Source organism: Rhinopithecus bieti, unplaced genomic scaffold, assembly GCF_001698545.2.
Source record: "Rhinopithecus bieti isolate Rb0 unplaced genomic scaffold, ASM169854v2 scaffold_1467, whole genome shotgun sequence".
NCBI classification, from domain to species: Eukaryota; Metazoa; Chordata; class Mammalia; order Primates; family Cercopithecidae; genus Rhinopithecus; species Rhinopithecus bieti.
In genome coordinates this window covers 4,138,945-4,160,940 of record NW_016803692.1, presented here as the reverse complement: position 1 = coordinate 4,160,940, position 21,996 = coordinate 4,138,945, and the positions used below count along the sequence as shown (strand labels likewise).

The following is a 21,996-nucleotide window of genomic DNA, read 5'->3' as shown; positions in this document are numbered from 1 at the left end:
CTGTGAGAATGTAATGCTGCTGCTGTCTGACAGGACATACTGCTCAGGCAGTAATGCTCTCTCGCCCGCCTGCTGCTCATCTCCTGCTGTGCTGACCAGTTCCTACCAGGCCATGGACCAGTATCTGTGGCCCAGGGGCTGCAGACCCCTGCTCTATCGCATTAAATGCTATTAACTCAGCCTGTTTTCTTGGAGCTTACACTTCTCTTAGCATTTGTGATTTTCCTATCCTGCTACTACTTCTGTTTTTCCTCCTCTATCTCCTTTCCTGGCTCCATTTCACCTTGCTGCCATCTACTCATGAATATACCTTGAACTTTAACTTCAGCTGTGTGCTTTCCTCATTGGTAACACAGTCTACCTGCATGGCTCTAACTTTTATCTCTGCTGAGAATTCTCCATCTGATGCTTACTGTCTCCTGGGTTTGAACCCAGTCTACCCTATCCAAGTCAATGTGTCCAGAACAGGATTGATAACTTGAGTCATTCCTGATTCTCTCTTCAGGCCTCCACTTCCAGTCTCTCACTCAAGATAATCATGTTTTCCTTTACATTTATCTCACCTTTGCCTCTTCCTTTCCATTATCAGTTGTAACCCTGTAGATCAGGGTCTTGTCTCCCCTTGGGAGACCAGAAGGCTCCACACTTCTAATCTTATACCACCTCATTTAACATTTTTAAGTACGGATTCTCAATGTATGTGTATGTATTTATAAATTATATACATATTCTACTTCTCTAATATATTTGTGTACATGATTTAAAAAGAGAGGAACAGATATCGAATGAGAGTGAAGAATTTGAAATAAATATTTTAATGATTTTAATTGTATATATTAAATGGGTACAAAATGCCTTTTTGCTCTTCCTACATGTATTATAAATAATATCTTTTAATGAGAATACTGTGATTGAATATGCCCAGTCATGTTTGAAATGTTGGTTTACACTTTGTAGTACAGCTATTCAAAGATCTAGTTCGATGTTTGGCTCATTTTGATACTCGTTTTTGATGTCTGTCTTAGTGGGAAAAGATACCTCTCAAAACCTGTAGATCCCAAACAAAGAAAGTATTGGTTGACTGTACCAACTAAATCATGCTAATCATTTTTAAGTTTTGTCCAGAATTATGCTAAAGTATTTTTTAATGTAATATGTCTTTTTAGTACAGCTGAAGTTTTATTCTCCTGTTTTAGTTTTCACTTGCCTGTTTGTTGGTTGGTTTCATGGTTTTTTGTTTCCTCTTGGGTGATATAACTCAGAAGACATATTGAAAAAGTGTGATGAGAGAAGGGTTTTATGAGCATATATTTCTCTACCATCTTTCCCAGGAATTGAATATCATATTTTGAAAACTAGTAAGTTACCTGGAAAATGTTTAGGACATAGCTTTAAGAGAATAGAAAAGCAGTATGTAAAACTGAAATAGTATATGATCCAGTTTTCTTTTTTTAAAGTGGATTCATAAGAAAAGTCACAATACTTTAATATTATCTCTGGGAGACATAATAATGGATGATTTTGTTCCTTTACTCATGCCTTTCTCTATTCTCCAAAGCTTAAATAAGTAACATTTACTAATTTTAGATTACAAAAAGACTTTTAAAACAGAGTAGTATCAAATACTTCTAAAAAGAAACAGGTTGCTGATGATGTTTGTGTTTCAGCCCCCGAATTAGCGATGCTCTTACACTATGTGCGTGTATAGCTAGAGCTATAATACAGTACAGTCATTGATGTTTGGTTTGGAACAAAAAAGGGTTCTTTTGATCAATTAGAAATCTAAAATGCTTGGACTTATGCCTACTACATTGGGAAGGGAACAGGGCAAATGTAGGTGGCAAGGGGCAGAAAATGTAAACTGTCTACATTTTAAAAGATGTTTCACTGTAAGTATGTACTCCTTCTACCCACACTCCTCTGAAAGACAAAGTGTTAGCACAGAGCAAAACAGCAAAGGCAGAAGAAATGAACCCATACCATAATCTGGAAAGTGGGATGCCCAATCTTCTCAAGCCAATAGATGACTTCTGCACAAAGTTCTTCGTGGGAACAGAGGTAAATTTGGATTATCTGCTTTTAAAATTAATACTTATTTATACTGAAATATATTATAACAATATCTGTTGTACATTTTTGCTATGTAAAGACATAAAAGTTATACCATTTTCATGTTTTAGTATGCTTGTTTGCATTAAATATTTTTAACTTTGATACCTCATAAATTCACCTTTAAAATGTTCCTGAACACATGTGGAAAAATCTGTAAAACTGCATACTTTTAAACTAATATTGTTCGATCTATAAATATTCATCAAATACCTTTATCATTTGGAAGAAACCACACTAAGCGTTAGAGATTTACTAAGAAACTATACTGTTTTGTTGGGCTAACACAATCTATGGAGATTGTGTTTATTGTCTTTTTACAAAGACAGTAAAAAACTCACTCAATTCAAAACGTTGGAGGTTGAGAAGGAATCTCAAAGATCGGGTTGAGAGTAGAATTTCAAGCAGAAATAACAGCCTGAACAATATTTTGGAGTTATGAAAGTCCAGGATTTGTCTGGAGATAGTGAAATAGTTTGGTGTGAGAGATAAAGCTATGTCTAGAATGCTTGGTTGGAATCCAGTACTGAAGGACCTTTCCTGCTGTGTTAGGTAATTTGAGTTTCATTTAGTAAGCAATGGGACACTACCAAATAAATATGTGCTTTATAACTTGGGTTTCACAGCAAGGTTTAAAAATTTTTTTTAATTGTGGTAAAATATATGTAACATAAAATTAATCATCTTAACCATTTTTAAATGTACAATTCAGTGGTATTAAGAAACTCCTTACCCAAAAGAGTTCAATAATCTGTTGGAAAAGTACATTCATATTGTACAGCCATCACCACCATCCATGTCCAGAGCTTTTCCTCATCCCAAACTGGGCCTCTGTACACACTAAACAATAACTCCCTCTTCCTTTCTTTCCCCACCCACTGGTAACCACCATCTACTTTCTGTATCTACAAATGTGACTATTCTAGATACCTCATGTAAGTGGAATTATACAATATTTGTCTTTTTGTGCACCAAAGTTTTTAAAGCAGGGGAATGACACCATCAGACCAGATTTAGAAAGATCAATGACTGCAAGATCTTAAAGCAGAAATTAAAGCATGATACCCCCTGCTCAAACTCTTCAGTGACATCTCAGTACAACATGAATAAAATCCAGACTTTTCACACCATGGCCTATAAGATTTGTCCCCTGCCTATCTCTCTACCTCATCTGCACCAACCTCCCTCTCACTCACTGTGTCAGCTCTGCTTTTTCCTTTTTTGTTTTGTTTTTTTTTTTGAGATGGCATCTCACTCTGTCACCCAGGCTGGAGTGCGGTGGCACGATCTCGGCTCATTGCAACCTCCCTCCCAGGTTCAAGCAATTCTCCTGCCTCAGCCTCCCAAGCAGCTGGAATTACAGGCGTGTGCCACCACGCCCAGCTAATTTTTTTTGTATTTTTAGTAGAGACAGTGTTTCACCATGTTAGCCAGGCTGGTCTTGAACTCCTGACCTCAGATGATCGGCTCGTCTTGGCCTCCCAAAGTGCTGGGATTACAGGGGCGAGCCACAGTGCCTGGCCTTTTTTTCTCATTCTCCTAATACAAACTCTTGCCTGCCTTTGGAGGCCTTGCCCTACTTGGAATTTCTTTACTCATCACTCGACAGATACTCACTACGCATTTAATATATGCCAGGCATTGTTTTTGACCCTGGGGATATAGCAGTGAACAAACAGACAAAATTCCCTGGCCTTGTGGGGTTGGCATTCCAGTGGAAGGTTCTAGCAACTTGTGATGCAGCTGATCCATCTACTTTGGATAGAGATCTTCAGGGAAGCCTCTCTGGGGTCTTGACTGGCTGGCAAGGGGCGAGGGAAGGGAGTGGAACCCTGGAGGGAGAGAAGCCGGGCAGGCGGTGATTTCAGGTGGGCCAGCCCAGAAATGAAAAGGGCCTGAGCAGTGGGGCCAAGAATGTCAACACAGGGGTCGGGGAAGTGGAGTTGGGTAACAAAATTACAGAATTGGCTAGAGAAGGATGTAAAGGTTTCCAGCTAGGTGACTTCAACACATATTTATTAAACTGATTCCAGCTAGTCCTTGTTGACTTGGTTCAATCTCATTGTTTCATGTACTGGCTATGAGACCCAGGAGATATTAATAACTCTCTTACAGGATTTTGGTGAGGGCTGAGGGTCACATCCATAAAGCTCCTAAGAACGCTGGCAAGCACTGAGTGCTCAAGAAGTGGTATCCCTGAGGGTGGTGTGCAACATGGCCATGGATTAGCAAAACATGTACCCATCTGTCTGCTTCCTTAAACTGTGAGGACCGTTAGTGGAGAGAGGGCTTGTCCTTGGATTTGGAATTTCCAACACCAAATACAGTTCTTGTTTGTTAAATGAATTAGCATACATGAATAAAAGCTCAGATGGGTGAATGAGTGACCTTGTCCCCAGTGAGTTTGTCCTTCCCTTTGCATAAATCAAATGTGCTGTCATCTCCCCTTCCTTGCTACAGATCCCAATCCATCCCCCATTTTATACAAACTCCTGTGTTTTTCTCTTCTCATCCAGTGAAGAAACAACGGAATTAGGAGACTGCATGGGGTGACCTAGAGCAAGTCATTTAACCTCTCCAAGTCTCAGTTTCCTCATCCATTCGATGACAGCGAGGGACTAATTATTTTCTATAAACTTCTCCCACCTCTGTAATTAATCAGTTCTCTCTGTCTTTCCCCCTTGCATGACTGTTTCTTCCTCTTCTTAACATCAGGTCCATTTGCCTTCCCCTCTCCTTAAAACGGCCATGAGGCAGAACAAGAATACATATCACTTGCTATTTTATTTAGATTGAACTTTGTGTTTCCTGTTCTCAATCTGAAAAGTAGTAATTACTACCATGTATGCATTCATAGTCCCACTTTCTCGCTTATTCCACAAATATTTATTAACAATTGACTTTCTAATGGGCTGAAAAGTAATCACTGAATAACATGGGCTGATCCCTCCCTTTATAGATCAACAACAAAAACTGTGGATGCCTGGTGGTTGGGACTCTTGTCCCAGATGGAGTATCTGCAGAACTATCATGTTCTCCACATCATTATATGTGGATAAAGACACAACAAACTCATTGTTTCTTCAATATAAAATTGAGTACTTATTTTGAGGCTTTCCTTCTCCCCCACTGGATCAAATTACTTGATTAAATTGACTTGTTGTTTTGCAGTTGTTTTGGTTAACAGTCAATCTTAGCACATGAGTGTGAGGTCTTTTGTCTCTTACGTTGTCATTGTACTCATTAGGAACCTGTAATATTTTTAGGAAGGCGAAGTGATATACACAGATTGGAAAATGGAAAAAGACCCTGAAACTGGCCGACTTATGCGTAAGTTTTGTGATTGCCCTGTTATTAATAAGATGTTCCTTTTAATTTAAACTACCGAAAGGAATCTTATGCAGTACAGAGCCAGTGCTAATGGGAGAGAGGGCTCCTAAGGTACTGACTAATAAGGTGAAAGCCTTGAATAAGCCCCATAGTCATCACCTGGGAACTTGCTGAAAACACACATACAAATCTTAGATCCTACCCCAGGCCTACTGAATCGGAATCTGGATTTTAATAACATTTTCCAGGGTGTTTGTTTTCACGCCAAAATTTGAGGAGCACTGACCTATATGTTGCTTAAATGACTGAGAAACTTGAGTGATTTAATTTAAAAATAAAATGCTGTTTCAATAATTCAATAACTTGATAGTTCATCTATGTGGAAAATCTGAGTCAGTTAGATTACAAGCGAAATGTATGATAATCTAGAAGACCCCAGCAGAGTACAGGAAAAGGGACTGCAGGACCCTCCTTTAGGGCTAGGACAGGTTGTGTCTTTATATCTGCTGCTCCCAGGACCTGGGCCTCTGGAAAGCTGAGCAGAAGCATGTGGGTCACATCCACATGTGAGAAGGAATTGCAGTCAGGAATACAGGCACCCCAATAAGCAAAGCTCCCTATCTCTAGCAGGCTCAGAGCCTTGGGGTTCACTACAATTATAACTTCTCATTTTAAAGCTTTGAATTTTGTCATAGCATGAAAATATATTTTCATGCATTTTCACAGTTTGGGATAACCATAAGCAAAGGAAGAGGTAGCTCCTGGAACTGCTAGGCAGACAAAGCCTGGCAAGAAGGCTTCAGAACACCGTGAGGGAGCAATGTGGTAGAGCAGCTGGATTCTACGCAGAAGGGTATCTGGTCAGTCATGCGAGTAGAAGTGTGAGTGACTGACAGAGGCCAGAGGTCAGAGCCACAGCCTATAGGGGACAGTTATTGGAGCTCAGGTCTTCACCTGTAACCTCCTGGCCTCACTCCTACTGAGTGTGGTTCCAGAAATCAGTCTGTCATAAGATCTGAGAAGACTTATCAGCCGTGCCTCCAGGGTAGCCATTTAAACTTGCAGCCAAAATACTCCCACTTTCTTCCCTGACTGGAATCTCAAATGTGTGTCGTTGACAACAGTGGGGCATTGAGATAGGATTAGATGGATCCTAGGGGAGGGCCAAGTGCACACACAACAGAGACTGATTTCCCACTTTCCATTCAATCCCAATTTCATGATTTAAAGCTGAACTCAAAATTAGATATTGGATATCATGAATTACATTCAACTTCTTTTATGCTTACTCATATATCTATTTATTCAACAATTAATGAGTGTTCATTGTACACATACTGCCAGCTAGGCATTATAGAACATGACAGCAGTCTTACCATGCCCCTGGGACACAAGCTGAGGACCTGATGCCATGACTTGGTTATGCACAGGGGACACTGATTCCTCCTGGTCTCAGAGATTTTCTTGGGGCGCCACTTCATCCTACAGCCAACTTCTAAACTGCTTTGGAGGGGGACCATGACAAACAGGTTTTTAAGAAGAAACTTCTAAGAGACAGATTACCTTAACTGAGATGTGTGTGATAAGGAAGCCCAAACAAACTTTCCAAATGTTCTAAGTGACAAGCCAAGATAAATGCAGGCTGAGTGATGGCAGTTGACATAATCACGTCATATACCGTTCTCACAAATTGGCACATGTCATGTGCTAGGCACTTTCTATGGATAACTCGTGTAGTCCTCACAGCAGCCCTGTGGGTAGCTACCGTAGGTGGCATCACCAGAATTTGAACACAGCTAGTTCGCTCTATGTTGCCTCCAGCATTAGATAATGGCTTTGAGAAATGGCTTTTTCATTTTTTAATAATAACCTGGCCTGGAGACTCTGGCAGTCCATTTAATAATTTAAGGACAGCTCCATTCATTGCTGAATGACACTAAGGTCTTTCAAAGGACAAAAGAAAGAAAAAGTTTTTATGGGCTGAGAGCATCTAACGTTATTTTAAAGTGCAGACATTAACGATTGTCAACATTGCTGTCATTGGTAATTATTTCAGTTCTTAGAGGGCTCTGCTCCCTGGAGTGAGGTGGTGTCTAAGGAAGCCTCGCTAACGCGGAGGGCAAACCCAGGCTCTGAGAAACAGAATCAGCAGCAAGAAGAAAGCTGCTGGTTTCCAAGGGTCTTGAGCCTTACCAGGAATCTTCTAGATCACTTCAAGATGGCCTCAGAAGTATGTCTTCTGTGCTCTCTTCAAGCAAGGGGTTTGGTTGGAAGAAAATTAGCCTTTTGTTTTAATCCAGAAAAGCTAGAATTTTATTTATTTTACTTAAAAAACGTTTTAACTGTGGTGAAATACACATAAGCATAAAACTTACCATCTCAACCAATTTCAAACGTATGGTTCAGTGGTGTTAAGTACATTCACGTTGCTATGCACTCAATCTCCAGAATTCTTTTCTTCTTGCAAAATGGAAACTCCATACCTATTAAATACTAACTCCTCATTTGTCCCTGGTCCCCCAGCCCTTGGCAAACACCATTCTACTTTCTGTTTCTATGAATTTGACTACCCTAGAATCATGTAGTGTTTGTCTTCTTGTGACTGGCTTATTTCATTTAGCATAATGTCCTCAAGCTTTATCCATGTTGTAGAATGGATCAGAATTTCCTTCTCTTTCAAGGTTGAATCTATTCCATCGTATGCATATACCACATTTTGTTTATCCATTCATCCCTCAAGGGACACTTGGATTCCTTCCACATTTTGGCTATTGTGAATAATGCTACTGTGAACTTCAGTGGAAAAATACCTGTTTGAAACCCTACTTTATAAGCTTCTTACAAGATTTAGTACATCTTTTTCTGCTTAATGTGCCATGAGTGTTCTGCAGGAAAAACCCCATCTCTCACATAGCAATTAATATGATAAAATTCAGAAAACATTAGTATAAAGTGTCTGGACATTGTGGTGTGGCCTTGACAGCCATATTTTTTATGGTCATGTCTGGGGCATAGGGTTGTGGGTAACAAGAAATTAGGAGGATTCAGTTCTGCAGCCAACTCTCAGGGAGAGGAAACCCAAGCAGAATCTTCCTGTTATCTAAGTAAAGAGACCAGAGAAGCAGGAAGACCCTGGGACCTGGGGCAGAAGCTAAAGTGAACTCTTGATCTTAACGTTTGAACCTGTAAGGCTTCCCACTTTCAACAAATGGAAGGGCTGTGGCTCTTGTGAGAAACGTGGCTGTCATTCTCAGCATTTCATCTCTGTCTTCCTATTCATGCTGTCTCCAAGTCCTGTCAATTCTAGCTCACAAGTATTTCTTGATTATCCCTTCTTCTCCCTTGTATCTTAGTCCACGCCACCATCCTCTCTCACCAGAACTGCCACTGCAGCCTCCTCCGCTTTTACCTGCCTCTAATTCATTCTCCCCACAACAGCCAGAGACTCGTTCAGAAACGTCACTCAAATTGTCTCACTTGGAGACCTAAAGGACTCGTTACAACACTTAGAATGTAATCTGAGTTCCTTTCTTACAAGGCCCAGCATGGCCTGGACCCTCCTAGTCCCCGTTTGTTTCATGTCTCACTCTAAGATGACCAGATTGCAGTCAGGGTGCCTTCCTCAAGTGTATAAAAGCACTAAACACTTCTCTCCTCAGGACTTTGGTGTGTGTTGTTTCCACTGTCTGGAATGTTCCTTCACACCAAAATCTTCCCATGTTCAACTGGTATTCAGGCCTACATGACGCATCTTCACAGAAGCCTTTTCTGACCCTTCAGTCTAAATTACAAATCCCCTTGTTATTCTTACTTGTAATATTTTTTCCTTCACAACACTTTTCACAATTTTTACATTGTATACTTTCAGATGTGTGTATTGAAATTCTATCTTTCCCACTGGACTGCAAGCTCCTTGGGGGCAAAAATCACATTTATTTACTAACTGTTGTCTACCCAGCCAGCTACAGTACCTGCTATTACATATAGGCAATCTATAAATATTTATTGACTAATTGAGTGAATTAATGAATGAGTAAGTGAATAACACAAAGTATTCATTTGAGCTTGAAAACTGGCCTTGATGGGATGTTCCCTGGACATTCCATAATAACAGAAGGAGCCATCCCCTGACAGATCTATTCATCCCAGCTGGTCTCTGGTTCTCCACTCCCGGACCCCATTCATAGGGCCCTGTCTGTCCATTGGAGGTCTGTCCATTCTTCACTGCAGGAATGCAAATAGTGTTATTAAAGATGAGATGGCCTTCTTTCACTCCAACAGCAAAGAAGCCAGTGAGCCTCCACACCATTCATGACGGAATTGTCCACACTATTCAGAGATCACCTTTCTACGACGACATTATTCTCACAGTTGGGGGTTGGAACGTGGCCATATGGAAAGAAAGTGTTATGGTAAGTTGCCTGCAAAATGGAGGTGTGGGTGTGTAATCCTTTGTTATTGAGAAAGACAAGAGCAACTGTTATGTTCTGACATAATGGTGCCTTTGGGACACTTTATAGAGAAATTAGAACAGATGGTGGGACACCAGCTTGTCAGCAGAACCACTGTAATCCTTTTGAAAACACATTCATTTGTTTTTCCCTTCCTGAGGGGAGAAAACAGTTTATAAGTTCCTTGTTCTCTGAAACTTAACAGTCTTGGAATATCTACTGTGGGCAGTTGACTTCTCTGGCATTTTTGGGGGGTGGGGGCTAGGGTCTCACTTTGTGGCCCAGGCTGGAATGCAGTGGCGTGATCTCTGTTCACTGCAGCGTCGACTTCCCAGGCTCAGGTGATTCTCCCATCTTAGCCTCCTGAGTAGCTGGGACCACAGGTGCACGCCACCAAGCCCAGCTATTTTTTTTTTTGCGTTTTTTTGTAGAAACAGGGATTTCACCATGTTGCCCAAGCTGGTCTCAAACTTCTGGGCTCAAGTGATTCACCTGCCTTGGCCTCCCAAAGTGCTGGGATTACAGGTGTGAGCCACCACACCTGGACTTGACTTGCATTTTTTCCTCCCTTGAAAATACAAGATGCGATGCCTAATTCTGATTGAAGTGCAAAGAGAGACACTGGGTTTGTCATCTTTCCCTCTGCACCAGGAATATGTTAGCAGGTTCAGAAAGTGGGAGTGAGTAAGCTGAGGGTATGTCAGCAGGCAGAGCCTCGCCTGTCCAGGGACAAAGAGTGGTTAAAGGGAGGCAGCAAGAATGTGGTCAGGATTAGGAGAGGGGCTAGATCTAGGCAGATAGGAGCTAAACTGCCAAAACCTAGAATGATTGATAAAATCCGGTGAAGCAAGGGTGTGGGGAAGTCAGTACTTTTGGTGGGATTGTAAGTTGACATGTCTCTTTGGTGAGCCATTTGAGATTATCAAAGCCTGAAACTATATATATATGTTTATATGCATAGAATTTCATTATATGCATATAATATATATGTATATATGCGTATATGTATACCAACTTTGAAATATATGTGTGTATGTATATAGGCATATAATGTGGATATATATACACACATATATATGTTTCAAAGTTGGTATAGATATATGTATATAAATGTATATATATTTAAGCTAACAGTTCTACTTCTGAAACTCTAACATATAAAATACTCAAAACTGTATATTTATCATTGAAAAGGATTTAGAAACTACTTAAATGACCATCAATGGAAGAACTTCTGCTTTATTCCAATGTACTTCTGTATGTTTGATTTTTTTTTTTTTTTTTTTTTTTACAATTAGTAAGTTTTGTAGTTAAAGAAAAGAAAAGGAAATTCAGGCATGATTGTCCAAAGACTATGCCAGGTCAGGAATTTGGTTATAGAAACTCAAGGTGCTGGGAGAAGTAGACAAGGAGAACAAGTTTGAAAGGTCACCTCCACAGAGTCCATGAATCTGTGACATTGTTTCTTCACAGGAAAGTCTCTTATGCATATATTGGAGGGTGGGAGACAGCTCCATGATTTAGTTTAGTCCCTGCAGATATAAGTAGGCGAAGGGGCACCTCGGTCAGTAGATGAAGCCTGAAGTGGGTAGAAAGCACATTCTGTTCTTACTTTTGAAAACCTCCCAAAGAAGACAGATTACCCCATGGTAGAGAAAAGAGAGGATGATTGCATGATGCTTAGATGGTCTAAAATCTCTTCCTAGTGTATTTATAGGCTATCAACTGCTTCCATCTGAAGTCACTTTATATGAGAATTTGCCAATTCTGCTGTCGATTTTCAACATGCAGTACACAGCTGGAACTGGCAGACTTTTCATTTGTTTTACTCTCTACTGTTTACTGAGCTGTTTCCATGGGAAGCAGATATCTGATAGCAAAATAAAGGCATAAGCAGAATGTCCTTATAATCTTTACTTGTCTAATGTCCACCAATTTCCACAGAAATAGTTGTAAGGTTAGAAGCAGTAGTGGGTTTAGAAGAGGGACTATTAGAAACTTCAACAACTTAATTGGAATATTTAAACTTTTCTGAAAAGCAACTAAAAATGGCTTATGCAAACAGGGAAGAAAAGCTGGTGTTCTATAAAAACCCTACAACAAAGAGTAGTAGGACTTCCTGTGGGCATAATTTTGCTGTTATATGATCATAGCTAGCTTGAGTTGTACTTAACGAACATCATAGTGAATTTCCCTCAGATAATAACAAAATCTTGTCTTTTTAAAAATTTGTTTAAAGACTGGACCCCTCCTTCAGTCATGCTGTGCACCAAAAAGGTACACCTCAGGCCACTGGTCCCTGACTCGGCCCGGAGTTTTCTATATCGGCCGAGAAGATGGATATATTGATATCTGGGACCTTCTGGAGAAAACCCATGAACCGGCCCAGTCTCAAAACATTTGCATAACTATGATCACCTGCATCAAACCCTGGATCTTTTCTTGTATGTTAATTCTAACTAAATAAACTAAGTCATTTTTGGGTAATTTGGGAACATCTTGACATTCATCTGAAAAGCCTCCAATGTTTATTTCTTAGTTTTTTGTTTTTCTTCTTGCTCATCCCTTCTTATCCCTTCCCTTCTCTTCCTTTCCTTTTCATTCTTCTCTCTTCCCTTTCCTTCCCATCTTTCCTCTTCCTTTTCCTTCTCTCTTGCTCTCAAACCTTGGACACAACCTGAGCTCTTCTCACTGTTGCCTCATCAAGAATGATTTCTGAGACATGTGTCAGGCAGAGGCTGGTTTTGAACCCCACGATGGGAAACATCCTTCTCCTCTTCTCCAGGTCAGACAGGGTGAGCCCTAGATCTTTGTGATCTTTTGCTGTTTTTTTTTCCCAAATGGAATAAATTTTGTTTCTTTAATTTTCATTACAAATCATATTTTTAATATTATATTGCTTTTGTGGTTCTCCCCTGGCTAATATCAAGCAATTCTCTTCATAAGATAAAATTATTATCTGGGGTTATAATATGTATGTATTAAGCTTTAACCTTTGAACCAACTATGAGGAAAAAGTACTATATAACAAAGCAAGCATAAATTCAAGGATGTGTCTATGGAAATGTGATGTATGTCTTTTGTCTCCATTTTTTTTCCTGTTTCGCCCAAGTAGTAATTTCTATGTAAATCCAGTATGTTTGCCTCTTTTTATTTTATTTTAATTTTTTGCAGTGATATCTTGCTGTATTGCCTGGGCTGAAGTGCAGTGGTGTGATGAATCCTCCTGCCTCAGCCTCCCAAAATTCTGGGATTATAGGGGAATCACTGTAACCCACCTGCCTTTTTTAAAAGAAGAAGTTTTCCATTGTTTCCAAAGGTATACAGCATGAAATTCTCTTTCTATCCATTCTCAGAAACGTTAGATTTGGAAACTCAGTCTTCAGCATCTTGACTGTCACATTCAGACTACTGCTTAGCCATATGTACCACCCAAGTATCTTTTCCCACTTTGGTATAAAACATTGCTTTGTACACATTATGAATCCAGGATTTTGCAATTTGAAGCAGACCTACTGAAAAGGAAAAGAACACACACACAGTGAGATAGAAAATTAAAATTCTCAGGCCGGGCATGGTGGCTCACACCTCTAATCCCAGCACTTTGGGAGGCTGAGTGAGGCGGGAAGATCACTTGAGTCCAGGAGTTCAAGGCCAGCCTGAGCAACATGGCAAGACCCCGTCTCTACAAAAAATACAAAACAAAAATTAGCCGGGCATGGTGCTATGCGCCTGTAGTCCCAGCTACCCAGGAAGCTGAGGTGGGATGATTGATTAAGCCTAGGAGGTTGAGGCTGCAGTGAGCCATGATCATACCACTGCACTCTAGCCTGGGCCAGAGGGGGACACCCTGTCTCAAAAAAAAAAAAAAAAAAAAAAAAGAAGAAGGAGAAGAAGAAGACTAAAAATCTCAAACACTTTGCATATTACACCCATTTTAAATGTTCAAAGGAAGCTACTTGTTTTTACAATAAGACCTGTGGTTCTGGCTACATCTTTGAAATTCTTCTGGATAATGGTACCCTTTAGCCCTTTCTGTGTTCGGTGAAAATGAACTTCATGACTTTTCTTTGAAAATCTTTCCATGTGTTCTCCTTGCTTTCTTCTCAAGTATGCCCAGTGGGTCCAGTCACAGAGATAGTCAACTTCAGCCAGGAGCCATATTCCTTATACAGTCACCAGAAATACAAGTTTTGAGGCAGCAATGGGGCCAACAAAGGCTCAGTCTTAGCTTTCATTTCATCAGCTGGAAAAAATGACTTGTACATGTTTACATGGTCCAGCCATGAACATCTGATGAAATTGCCAAGATCATTGGAATCACAGTAGATCCTTTGGGAGAACACAAAACAAAAACATATTTCATGTTTAACTGCTTAAGATGGTTTTCTGTTTGCTGATTTTTTCCTCCCATTTATTTTAAATCTTTCAGCTAAACAGCAATTTATAGCCATAGCTGATTATTATGGAACACTGCATATATTAGAAATTCCTTGGACATTAAGTCGCCCTTCCACCAATGAGGTTAGTAACATGACTTTGAGAATTAATGTGACCAGATATTGCTGAGATGTGTCTTTTAAAAAAATGTGAGAAATGACAGCATTTTTCCTCTGTAAGGGAACAAAAGACTCATACAGTAAATAAGAGGATGTATTTCTGTTGTATGAGTTAATAGTTTGAAGTTTTAAAAAAAGCCCCAAACATGACATCGGAAGGAAACCAAGTAAATGAAGTCCAGACTCTGAGAGAATAATGACTTGGGGATTCATAATCAGAAAATGTCATTTTTCCTATTGTAACCGAAGTGTGGGATGCTGATTTCAGTGATACCCTTCCCTAAGGGCCCAGTTGACATGTTCATGCATCTCTCCATCACCCATCCCCACCGGTTCCCAACCCAACTTGGAATATAGCAGGCAGCACAACTGAACTGGCGGTGTTCTACACCCCCTACCCTGTACCCACCACCCAAGTGTTTCAAACAATGTTAACAATGAGGCTTTAAAAAGATCAATGAATAGAAATATATAAATGTATATACAATGAACATTAAACATACAAATTTCAGCCTGCTGCAAGTCCAAACATCGGCCTAGTTACTGGCAGGCAAAAGCCTGTCTCTCCCCTGGTTGCCTTCCCCAAGGTCTCTGCTGACTTTCCTGCTTCTATTCTATGCCAACACGTGAAGCCCTCCAGGGACTAGGAGCTCAGCTCTGCTTCCAGTCCCTCTAGGATTTACATTGATATCCTCATCTGGGTTTTCTAAGTTTGACTGATGATATGAAACTTCCCTCAGACTTAGAAGGAAGAAGGAAGAAATGGGGGGCAAAGCAACCCCTGAATTGCAGCTCTCTCCTTCCAGCCCTACTTTGGAAACCTCCAAGTCACAGAGCCCTAAACGTTAGCACAGTAGCCCCTGAATTGTGCCAGCTCCTCAGGTAGTAGGCCTGTGAGTACAATTTCCAAATTATATTCACCTAAGAGATTTAAAGTACCACAAAATAGATATCTACATAATGATTAGGTAGATGATCATTAGATCAAGTAGATTAGGGAGGTAAATTAGGTAGTTTGTCGTGTAAAGGTCATGGGGGCTTCCTGCATGTCACTCTCTCACAGGCATCTGTTTCTAACAGATGACAAGTATAAACCACTACTTTGAAAGAGAAGTCAAGCATCTGGAATACGTAGAACAGCGCAAAAAAATTCGTGAGCAAGAAAAGAAAGAAATGGAACAAGAAATGGCGAAGAAAAAAGTTGTAAGTTAAATTTCAGAAATGAAAGATGTTTTCCTCAAACACCAGTGGAAATATATTTGTTTGGCTTAATCCACAGTTTCCGTAGAAAAGTTACACTTTTTCACATTCTTCTGTTGTTCTCATGAGAGTCAAGAGGGCATTTCTTTGATTTCCTAGCTCACTGCCAGTTAGACAACTAGTGAGATTCTGTCCAATTTAAGTTTCTGAAATTTTCTATAATTTCAAAGTCCTTTAGTACAGGTACATTAATTCAAAATTTGAATGCTTTCATTATAGAATTTTAATATCTGGTGAATAATGCATTAAAGAAGGTGGTACAAAAAGAGTTGAATATGGAATCAAGACACGTGGGCTCAAATCCCAACTCTGCCACTTACTAGCTGTGAGATTTAGAGCAAGGCTGTCACCTTTGCTGAGCTTCAGGTCTCTTATCTTGAAAATGGGAATACTCATAACTAAGATTACTGTAAGGCTGTCAGTTAAAGAATGTGACAAATAGACTTTCAGTAAATAGAGCTATTATAATAATAGATAGACTAGATAGATAGATAGATAGATAGATAGATAGATAGATAGATAGCTCTGAGGAGGTGGAGAGAGAGGTGAATTTTACTGTATATAATATGCTGAAGCTATGAAACTTGAAATAGAGGAGATCGGTACAGGGCACATCCATCCTAAACTCTGTTGAGAAAGAACCTAAGCTCTAAAGCACCCCATGCCCCTTTCTCTTTTTTTTTTTTTTTTTTTTTTTTTTGAGACGGAAGTCTCGGCTCTGTCACCCAGGGCTGGGATTACAGTGGCCGGACCTTCAGCTCACTGCAAGCTCCGCCTCCCGGTTCACGCCATCTCCTGCCTCAGCCTCCCGAGGTAGCTGGGACTCAGGCGGCCCGCCCACCTCGCCCGGCTAATTTTTTTTTTTTTTGTATTTTAGTAGAGACGGGGTTTCCACCGTGTTAGCCAGGGATGGTCTCGATCTCCTGACCTCGTGATCCGCCGTCCTCGCTTCCCAAGTGCTGGGTATTACAGGCTTGAGTCCACCGCGCCCGGCCCGGCCCCCTTTCTCAGCTTCTCCCTGTTTGATAGGAAATCTGTGACTCTGCTGGTCTTCCCTTGCCCACTGGAATTTTGGGCTTTTAAACACTGTGAATTAGGCTTTTCTCTCTTTCTCACTTGAGATCACCTCAGTCTCAATTTCTGTTTCCCTCTTGCTCTCTCTCTCCTTTGCTCTTTTGTTACCAACATTTCATCATTGATCCCATCTGTAGATTCCGTATAGCCAAATACTTACATCCTCAAACACAATTGCTCACATGAGGCCTTCAGTCTCAAAAGCATTAGCATGTGGCGCCGGGCGTGGTAGCTCACGCCTGTAATCCCAGCACTTTGGGAGGCTGAGGTGGGTGGATCACCTGAGGTCAGGAGTTCGAGACCAGCCTGACCCACGTGGAGAAACCTTGTCTCTACTAAAAATACAAAATAAGCCAGGCATGGTGGCGCATACCTGTAATCCCAGCTACTCGGGAGGCTGAGGCAGGAGAGTCGCTTGAACCCGGGAGACGAGGTTGCAGTGAGCCGAGATTGTGCCATTACACTCCATCCTGGGCAACAAGAGCGAAACTCTGTCTCAAAAAAAAAAAAAAAAAAAAAGAAAGAAAAAAGAAAGGCATTAGTATGTAGAAATATTGTAATGTGCTGCATTAGCAAATACATTAACATTATCACTTATTGATAGATACTAATTAGTGCAATAAAAGCAGAGGATCTAATTTCAAAAACATGTTTGGAGACAAAGTGTAAAAGAATGCCAATTTATTAACCTTTCTTTCCATTCCACTGCTACAAACAAATTGATCTTAGTTTTGTTCTTTTGCACACTTAACAAATGTTGGTTTGTTGAGATTCTATTATGGGAGATAATCTGCCACCCTTCCCCTTCTCCAGCAATTATCCATGACTATTATGAGTGTTTAAATACCATAGCAACAGCACCTAATTATCTACATCAGTGGGAGCAAGTAGAATTGTGGATAATCCAAAAATAATTTGCACGTGAAATACTTTTTAAACACCTGCATATTATAATAATATCTTAAATTGTATTATACTTTTCAATTTCCAAAACGTTCCCAACTTCTTGTTACTTCATTTCCATTTGATATGGTGCCCTCTTTTAAGTAAAGCCACCACTTCTCAAATTTTCGCTGGAACTATTAATAGATTGTGGATATGTGAATGAATTTGAAAGGGTTCCTCTGTTACATTTAGAACAAGAAAAGTCACTAAGTAAAAACAACTAATGTTAGTCAGAAATGTCTCCTTCTAAGCAACGGCTGATAAAGGGGAAAATGGGAACAGTAACAACGTCAGAAGATTGCAATGGGGATTAAATGAGTTAAAATATTTACAGCACTTAGCCAATGACTGGCACATAGAAAGTGTTCGCATGTTCATCCAGCAAGGCTGGCCTGTATGATGCTCAGCAGGTGCCAGGATGAGGCTGTACAGTTCAACACAGATTTCAGGAAAATCATGCATCCATCTCTTTGTAAACGTATAATCTGGATACAGCTACCTCCTCAAAGGATAATAATAATCACTGCTCTAATTGCATATGAAATGGGAATTTTCCTAACTGGAATTTCAGCTGGAGACTCAGCCTGGGAAGAGTAGTCATTGCCGTGTGATCCACAAGCTATGCCCTCCATATGGGACTCAGAAGAGGGGGATCTCAAAAGAATTCTGCAACCTCTAGGCTATTAGTCACCCTCCAGTCTACATAAGGGAAACAAGGGAAGAAGGCTGGAAAAAGGGATTTGTTTTTGAGAGAGAGAGAGAGTGGTTGGGGACCATGTTTCCCTCCACTCCCTCCTTTCCCAGCACATCTGACTGCCTCCCACCCACCTGCCCTCCATCCAGTCCTTTCCAGAAAACAGCAGCCAGGTAACTATTCACAAACAGCCCTTCTCATCCTTTGGTATTTTTAGATATCAGTGTTTTATAGGGATGTCTTGTTTTTCTTTCCCCCCTAGAAAATATATCAGAAGTCAAAAGAACAAATGGAGGCTGAATTAAAAATGGACTACGAGAGTTATTTGGAACTGGAAAAGACTGTTCTTATCAACCTTGGCCTAATCAAAGTCACAGAAAAGGGGTCATACTCAGATGTGATGTGAAAAAGCTTCCTGAAGGGGTGTTTTGGGGACTTCTTCGCTCTATTTATTTTTTTTATGTCAGGTGAACTGGCAAGCTGAACATATATATATGTGTGTGTGTGTGTGTCTATCTATCTATATATATAGAGAGAGAGAGAGAGGCTTATTTATAGACTTTTATTTCACTGCTATTAAAATTTTTGAATTTTAACAATGAGATCTATTTCAGTTTTTGTACCAAATATGCACCGAATTTTGTACTGAATATGAAAGTGTTCTTTTTTTAATGAATGTTTTCAATAACAAAATTTTTATTTTCCATCCCAATCCTTGCCATCCACACAGAGGTCCTCATCCCAGGCAGAAGGCAAAATCAAACTGCTCCTACTTATCAGCTTGCTTTTGGCCACCTTTCCAAAAAAAGTGCTTCCCCTGGGTCACTGCACAAACTGTAGGGCCGTGTGCTACACAAAATATTAGCAAATCAAATCCAGGAAAATATATATATATATATATTTATTTATATTTTAAAGAGGTTAACACACGAAGACCAAGTTGGGTTTATCCAAGGAAGGTAAGGTTAATTTAAGAGTAGAAAATAAATCAGTGATGAATCAAAAGAGATAAATTATGATGCCAAGCTGATGCAGAAAACATTTTATAAAAGTTGACATCCATTCATGATAATAACAATACATTCTTAGCATCTACAGAAAGAATTCCTGTAATCTGATGAAGGGTGTGTAAAACAATACTACACCAAACATCATACTTCATGGTGACAAGTAGAAAGCTTTCCTTTGAGTTGTGGAACAAGACACAGGGCACACCATCAGGTACCTAACATCATGTACTGCAGTTGCCTTTTTCTGCCTATGCTGGTCAAGCCTAGCATAGGCACCAAAAAGCAAAAACAGCATGTGAAACTGAGACACAGAAGAGCTTGGAGCCAGATTGTGAAGACTCCTGTTTACCAAGCTAAGGAGCTAGATTAGAATTTATGGGGAATGAATAGAAGGACTAAACAGGAAGTTGACCCGAACAGCTTTATTTTTAGGAAACAAGGAATGAACTAGAGTGGGGGAGAGTCTCATGGCAAGAAATCCTATCATAATGGAGGCAGGAGGAATTGTTCAGGGCAAAGGATTAGGATGCCCTGTACTAAAGCTTAATGTGAAGGTAGAAATGAAAGGCTGGTTGGATGGGAAAGGGAAGATAAAAGATAATACCAAGGTTTATAAGTTAGATTGCTAGAGGAAAGAAAACTTTGTCAGGTAGGTTTTAGCTCTTAACCACCTGTGTGCCCTTGAACAGATGACCCAGCTCTGTGAAACAGATTCCCCTTCTATCAAGTCAGGTTGAGAGAACTTACCTTGCAGCATTTACGTAAGGGGCAAATGAGCACCTGAAGATAAGGGGCCTGTGCCTGGCACATATTATTGTCATCACGATTGAAGTATCCCAGGGCTCATCCTTACACTTGAACTTCTTTTATTCTTTCTTTTTTCTGCACTCACTTTCTAGGTGCATTCATCCACTCTCAAGGCTTTAAATACTACCTCTGTGACCTGGCCTTCTCTCTAAAATCAAGAGATGTGTATGTTTGACCTTTTGTATCTCCACTTGAATGTTTAATAGGCATCTCAAACTTAAACATATCCAAAATTGAGTGCTTGATGTTTCCCTCCAAAAGCCATTCCTCCAGCAGTCCTCCATGATGCTGCTCGGGGGAAAAAGCCTTAAGGTCATCCTTCATCTCCTTTCACAATCCACATCCAATCTGTCGGCAAGTCCTGTTGACTACACATTCAGTATGCATGCGAAACCTGATCACTTCTCTTCTCCCTCACTGCCACCACCATGGTCCAAGCTGCATCATCACCAACTTGGATTTTGCAGCAGCCTCTTGTTCTCCCTGCTTCTGTGTTGTCATTTTCAGTCTCTTTCAGCCACAACCAGATGGTAATTTTAAATGGATGCTGTCAGATGCTGTCATCCTTCTGCACAGAGTCCTTCCTCAGCCTCGTAGTATGATCACTCAGAGTATGATCCCAGTGCCTCTCTGTGCCCTGCAAACCCTTGTGCAGGCAGGCCCTCCACTGTCACCTGGTCCCATCCCTCCTTTCTCTCCCCTCCATCACACCCATCCCAGTCATGCTGGCCTCCTGTTCACCAAACATGCCAGGCATCTTCCTCTCCCTGGGCATCTGTGCTTGCTGTTCAGTACTTTCTCCAGAGATTTTTCTAATTTTATTTTCATGAGTTCACTCTAAAAAATGGTTTGTTTGTCTTTAGAGACAGGGTCTCACTCAGTTGCACAGGCTGGAGTGCAGTGGTGCAATCATAGCTCACTGCAGCCTCAAACTGTTGGTCTTAAGCAATCCTCTTGCCTCAGCCTCCTGAGTAGCTAGGACGACAGACACATGCCACCACACCTGACTTTAAAAAAATATATTGAGTGCCTTCTATGTGCCAGGGCCTATCATTTTAAACAGGGTGGTAAGGGAAGATGACACTTGAGCAAAGGCCTGAAAGGCATGAGGGGTTTCACCTGTAGTCTTCTAGAAGTGTGTTCCATAACCCCGTCTCCCTCCCTTCGTGAAAAGAAGCTGGGACTACAGAGAACAGGAGCGTCATGACTGAGTGTCATAAACCATGACCAGAGGCTAAGCACATTGTTGTCTCAAATAAAAGCAGGGTATTGTTAGAGTAAAGGACTGGAGTATGGATATTGAGTAAGTGTCTGCTGCCTTAGGGTTAGCAAATAAAAAGCTTAGTATAGTGGCTAGCATATGGCAAGCAGTAAATATGTTTTGCTTAATTTACAAACACAAAATGGTTGTAACATTCTTGCTATAGAAACTAAACATGGGGCTCCTTATGGTTATGACAGCAGTTGTTATCAGTTCAGCACGATTTTTTTTTCTTTTTTCTTTTTTTTTTTGAGATGGAGTCTCGCTCCGTCGCCCAGGCTGGAGTGCAACAGCGCGATGTCAGCTCACTGCAACCTCCACCTCCCAGGTGATTCTCCTGCCTCAACCTCCTGAGTAGCTGGTATTACAGGCATGTGCCACTATGCCCAGCTAATTTTTGTAGTTTTAGTAGAGACAGGGTTTCACATGTTGGCCAGGCAAATCTTGAACTCCTGACCTCAAGTGATCCACCTGCCTCGGCTTCCCAAAGTGCTGG

At 40.6% G+C, this 21,996-nt stretch overlaps 1 protein-coding gene across 1 annotated transcript in view; it reads left to right on the top strand.

Annotated features, from left to right (window-relative positions):
* DNAI3 (dynein axonemal intermediate chain 3) overlaps positions 1 to 18,987 on the top strand; it is a 76,285-nt gene extending 57,298 nt beyond the window's left edge. The window contains exons 18-24 of the mRNA XM_017851286.1: positions 1,928 to 2,058; positions 5,376 to 5,439; positions 9,721 to 9,851; positions 12,130 to 12,334; positions 14,323 to 14,414; positions 15,530 to 15,652; positions 18,685 to 18,987. Coding sequence (XP_017706775.1) covers positions 1,928 to 2,058; positions 5,376 to 5,439; positions 9,721 to 9,851; positions 12,130 to 12,334; positions 14,323 to 14,414; positions 15,530 to 15,652; positions 18,685 to 18,828 — 890 coding nt within the window. The 3' untranslated portion in view covers positions 18,829 to 18,987. The remainder of the gene's footprint in view (positions 1 to 1,927; positions 2,059 to 5,375; positions 5,440 to 9,720; positions 9,852 to 12,129; positions 12,335 to 14,322; positions 14,415 to 15,529; positions 15,653 to 18,684) is intronic.
* Positions 18,988 to 21,996: the final 3,009 nt, after the last annotated feature.